This window comes from Salmo salar, chromosome 09 (genome assembly GCF_965601325.2).
Source record: "Salmo salar chromosome 09, fSalSal1, whole genome shotgun sequence".
Taxonomy (NCBI): domain Eukaryota; kingdom Metazoa; phylum Chordata; class Actinopteri; order Salmoniformes; family Salmonidae; genus Salmo; species Salmo salar.
Window position 1 is genome coordinate 106,479,895 of NC_138299.1, and position 4,980 is coordinate 106,484,874.

A 4,980-nucleotide genomic window follows, 5' to 3' on the forward strand; every position below is an offset into this window, starting at 1 on the left:
CATTCTAGAAGGTACATGTCATTCTAGAAGCTACATGTCATTCTGGAGGCTACATGTCATTCTGGAGGCTACATGTCATTCTGGAGGCTACATGTCATTCTGGAGGCTACTTGTCATTCTGGAGGCTACATGTCATTCTAGACTTTACATGTGATTCTAGAGGCTACATGTCATTCTAGAGGCTACATGTCATTCTAGAGGCTGCATGTCATTCTAGAGTCTGCATGTAATTCTAGAGGCTACATGTGGCTGTGTGTTTGTTGGCTTGATGCAGTATCCACCACAGGAGGTTGGTGGCACCTTAATTGGGGTGGACGGGCTCCACAGTAGCCTATCCCACATCATCACTTAGCGTTTTATGGAGGTCAAATAGACGCAGTCATCATCAATCACATTACCCGGTCAGCAACTCTCAAGGGCTCTGATGTCTCGTATCTTTCTAAATGAGTCTTCCGTCAGCTGGGGCTGTTGATGAAACGGCTGCTGCTATTCTAATGACTGATTAGTATCTCGGTAACAAACTATAAACAGTGTGAAAGTTAGACTCTCCATGCGAGGCAGCAGATGGGAGATGTGGGTGACTGTACGTCTGGCTATGTGACAGAGAGAGAGGGGGAGCGTGAGAGATCGAGAGAAACGGAGGGAGAGAGATTGTTGATGTTGTTTTGTGTGTTCTCACTTTTGGTTGTTAATCTCACTTGCTTTGGCAATGTAAACATGCTTCCAATGCCAATAAATCCCCTTTGAATTGAATTAAATTAAATTGAGCGAGAGAGAGTGAGAGAGAGAGTGCCAAGGGACACCAGCTGATAGGTAGACTGAGTGAGGTTTCACTTTACTCAAAGCGCCGCTATTAGATGTTATGAGGCTGACTAAGGAGCCATGAACCGCTGACTGTTCTATGTGCCACTGTTGAAATGTAAATAGTGAAATAAAGTAGAACAGAGTACTGGATCAGACAGCGACGATGGCGAGTATGATGGTTTTAATTGGCATGGTGCGTGGCCATAATAGGCTAGGAGGAGAATGGAGGAGAATGAAGATGGCGATTGGGATTATCATCATCCTCTTCCTCATCGTCAATCACCATTTTGGGGTAAATAAATTAATAATAATACATTCATTATTTGGCATCATTATCTTTATCTAAAAAAAAAACATGAGCTGGCGCATGCCCAGAGACAATGCTTGTATGTAGAGGAGTTGACTGACGGAGAATAAACTATGAAAATAAATAAAGTGAGTCGGGACACTCTATATACAAAATCCCTGTAATCTATTTGATAAACCGCTAACGTTTCGGCATCACTGTGCCTTCACCTCCATCAGCGTCAGTGATTTTATTAGCTTTTATCCAGAGCGACTAACAGTAAGTAGTGAGTGCGTACATTTCCGTACTTTCACCTATTGTCACCAGAAGCGCAAGCCAGTAGACGTTATGCTTGTATTCTCTAATATTGGCTCCTATAACTACTAAATGATTCATGGATGTGGTTATACCTACCAGGCCTGTAGTCAGACATATCTGTTATCAGTGATCCGGGTTGAGTCGGAGACAGGTGTGTCCATCTCTCTGCCTCTCCCTGCCCACCACCTGGCTACTTTTATTACCGCGAATAATCCACAAAGATTGTCAACTTTTACTGTTTATTTATTTTTCAGTTTCCCCTCTATGAGTCTTCTTCTCACTAGCCAATTCCGTTGCTTATCTGCACTAAATGATATTGTTAAGGGATAAGGATGTGGGTACGTTTTTAACTGATGTTGGCAGAAACACAAACTAGAGGAAGATAAATATTCAGATGAAGTTTGGGGAGATGACAAGGCGAGTACTCCACAACACGGAGTCGTGTATTGGTTGTACTATTCATATATATATATAATTAATCTTAGAGGTGAAACTGCCAAGACCCCAAAAAGTAGCCCTTAGAAAAAAAATCTGTATTCGATCAACATAAATTGTTAGTTTTCTTTCATGAGACTAAAAAGTCCTCCAATATTTTCTGGAATCCAATAAACACAAATACACTCTAGTCGTGTGAATTAATTCGTTTTTTATTAAGTAAAAAATAAAAAATACAACTTTATTTTCTCCAAGACAAAACGAAACTTCTTCAGACAGAATAATAAATTACCTCAGATGACAAGTGAAGCCAAATGTCAAATCAACATCATGATTGAGTTACAATGCACAATAGTTGCAGAAAATAAATTAAGATTGACCCAATTGTTTTCTTTTGTGGGGAAGACGCAACCATTCGCTATTGGCTGTGCGATCCAAACCTGTGTTCCTCCAAGGGCGGGGTTGGGTGGAGAGGGATTTAGTACTAAAGGATCGGACAGGATCCAGAGGTGAGAGTCAGGAGATTGTGTCACAAGTGAGTCAACACGTAGCGCCGTCCTTGGAGTTTGAAGAGAGACACATTTGCAGCTCTGTTCAAACCTGGTTTTGGTGGAATTCTTTAGATTTCACTTTTTTTTTTGCTCTAAATCTCCTCAACTAACTCTTACCGCTGTCCTTGAATTTTCAAGAGACGTTCCACTGCTGTGCAAATATTAGTTATCCAAGATAGAGCGAAATAAGCTCTCCAACCGAATCGTGGATGTCTGTAGCGGTTATGACAGCTAAAACAGAACTGTCCGGCTGGCCAGACTTCTCAGCTGAGGACTTCCCCCTGTTAGAACAATCGAAACTGGGACATATCAGATCCAGAACCTGGGTAACATCTCCAGGAGGAGGGAAGTCTCCATACTCACCCAGAGATACGGGCCATTACGCACACAGCGGCTCCATGGATCGCTCACTGGAGAAACTCATGTCGGTGAGTAAACTGGCGAACAGTGGTTTCAGGATAGAGATGGACCTAGATACAGTACAGGCGGACCAGGGAGAAGGAGGAAACCGTAAGCAGAAACGCCGGCGCGTCGCAGCTAACGCCCGGGAGAGGCGAAGGATGCATGGGCTGAACAAGGCGTTTGACACGTTGCGGAGCGTGATCCCGTCCAACAATAATAAATTGTCCAAGTATGATACTCTCCAAATGGCTCAGATCTACATCCAGGAGCTTTCGGAGCTGCTCACCGGGGTGGTGAAGCCAGAGAGTCGGGGAGGGTCACGGAGTGGATGCGCCTCTCCGCTGGGGTCTTTCTCTCCAGAGCCCCGGGAGGACGGTGGCGGGATGTCTGGGATCAGCTCAAACCTGCAGGACTCCACCTCACCGCAGCCTCTGAACAGGAGACTGATCGGAGATCAGGAGAACACTGGCCCCGTCGGTCACCTCATCATTCTGTCTGCGCCTAAATCTGATCTAGGATCGGGGAACAAGAGGGTCTCTAACACATCTAACGGGAGTGATGGAGAGTCGTCGCATTACAGTGATTTTGAGGACGGACATGCCGGCAGACAGTGCTAATTTTAGAGACTGAATGACACAACAGGAACTCTTATAGGATACGTTTTAATATGGATTGTTTAATATTTGAAATAAACGGTCTGTGTTTTAGAATACATAATAACGGAAATCAAATGGTTTAGATTGAGACGGGAGTCTATACCTAATCTCCACTACATTTAGTCAACAACACATTGGTCTCATCTTGCCATATGTATTAGATATGGACACCAGGGTTGGGGGTTCAATTCCATGTTCAATTCCCGTCAGTTCAGGAAGTGTAATGAAATTCAAATGAAAATCTCTTCAATGGTTTGCCAATGGGAAAAATTGGAATCTGAATGTATCCCAACCCTGCTTTGTAGGCCATCTTGAAAAGTTAAATTGAGATGGTAGTCTAGCCTACATTTAGACAAGAACACGAATATTCCAGTGAGTAAAAGATGTACCTTTTTATAAAAAATAAAATTTTAAAAAGATTGCAGTTATGAAACTGCAGTAAAAGTGCAGGAACTGCAGTCAATAGTGATATTTTGGAGGCAGTAGTTGTAGAATAACTGTCGTTATACTGCACACTGACTGCACTCTCTTTCAATAAGGGTTTGAAAAGAAGTATTTTACTCATAGGGACGTTTCATCATGCCATATTTATTTATTAAATATCGACACTGCAAAATAAAAAGAGGTAGCCTACTGTGTGATATTGTAGACTTTATTACGTATTTAAACAAGGCCTTGTAATATGACTTCTCATAAGGGTTTTCTTTCCTTCCTTGCACTTTATTGACTAAATAAGTCTGGAACATTTGGTTTCAATGTCTGGCTGCATTTATATCTAATATTTTTTTGAAAATATAACTACTTTGATATTTATGTATTGCTATTTTGTATTCTTGCAATAATAGTTTTTGATGGAATAAATAAAGTTTAGTATTTGGCAGATACATATTTCAAATGGTGTTTTTTTTCTCAATTTCTCCAGGATAATTCAGTCTTTGTCTGATTTCATTTCAACAGCTTTAACACTACTATGCCACTCTTAGGTCAACTCAATATATTTTGTTTTAATATATTTTTATTTAATGCAAGAGTAGTGTATAATATGTAAATCTTGAAATACAAATGCACACATTACGCTTTTGATGAAGGCCTACACGTTGAATACTGAGGGTATAACAGTCAAGTCATCTCTTCATGTCTTCTAGTTCTGATGGACCTGATAGAGCTGGTATAACAGTCACCTCCCCATGTCTTCTAGTTCTGATGGACCTGATAGAGCTGATATAACATTCACCTCCCCATGTCTTCTAGTTCTGATGGACCTGATAGAGCTGGTGTAACAGTCACCTCCCCATGTCTTCTAGTTCTGATGGACCTGATAGAGCTGGTATAACAGTCACCTCCCCATGTCTTCTAGTTCTGACGGACCTGATAGAGCTAGTATAACAGTCAGCTCCCCATGTCTTCTAGTTCTGATGGACCTGATAGAGCTGGTATAACAGTCACCTCCCCATGTCTTCTAGTTCTGATGGACCTGATAGAGCTGGTATAACAGTCACCTCCCCATGTCTTCTAGTTCTGATGGACC

General features: G+C 41.7%; 1 protein-coding gene across 1 annotated transcript; it reads left to right on the plus strand.

The window, feature by feature from the left end:
* The first annotated feature begins 2,287 nt into the window (after positions 1-2,287).
* LOC106612337 (uncharacterized) lies at positions 2,288-4,336 on the plus strand. The gene has a single exon (XM_014213386.3). It carries the CDS (start codon positions 2,604-2,606, stop codon positions 3,411-3,413), a length of 810 nt encoding a protein of 269 aa, XP_014068861.2. The 5' UTR covers positions 2,288-2,603; the 3' UTR covers positions 3,414-4,336.
* Positions 4,337-4,980: the final 644 nt, after the last annotated feature.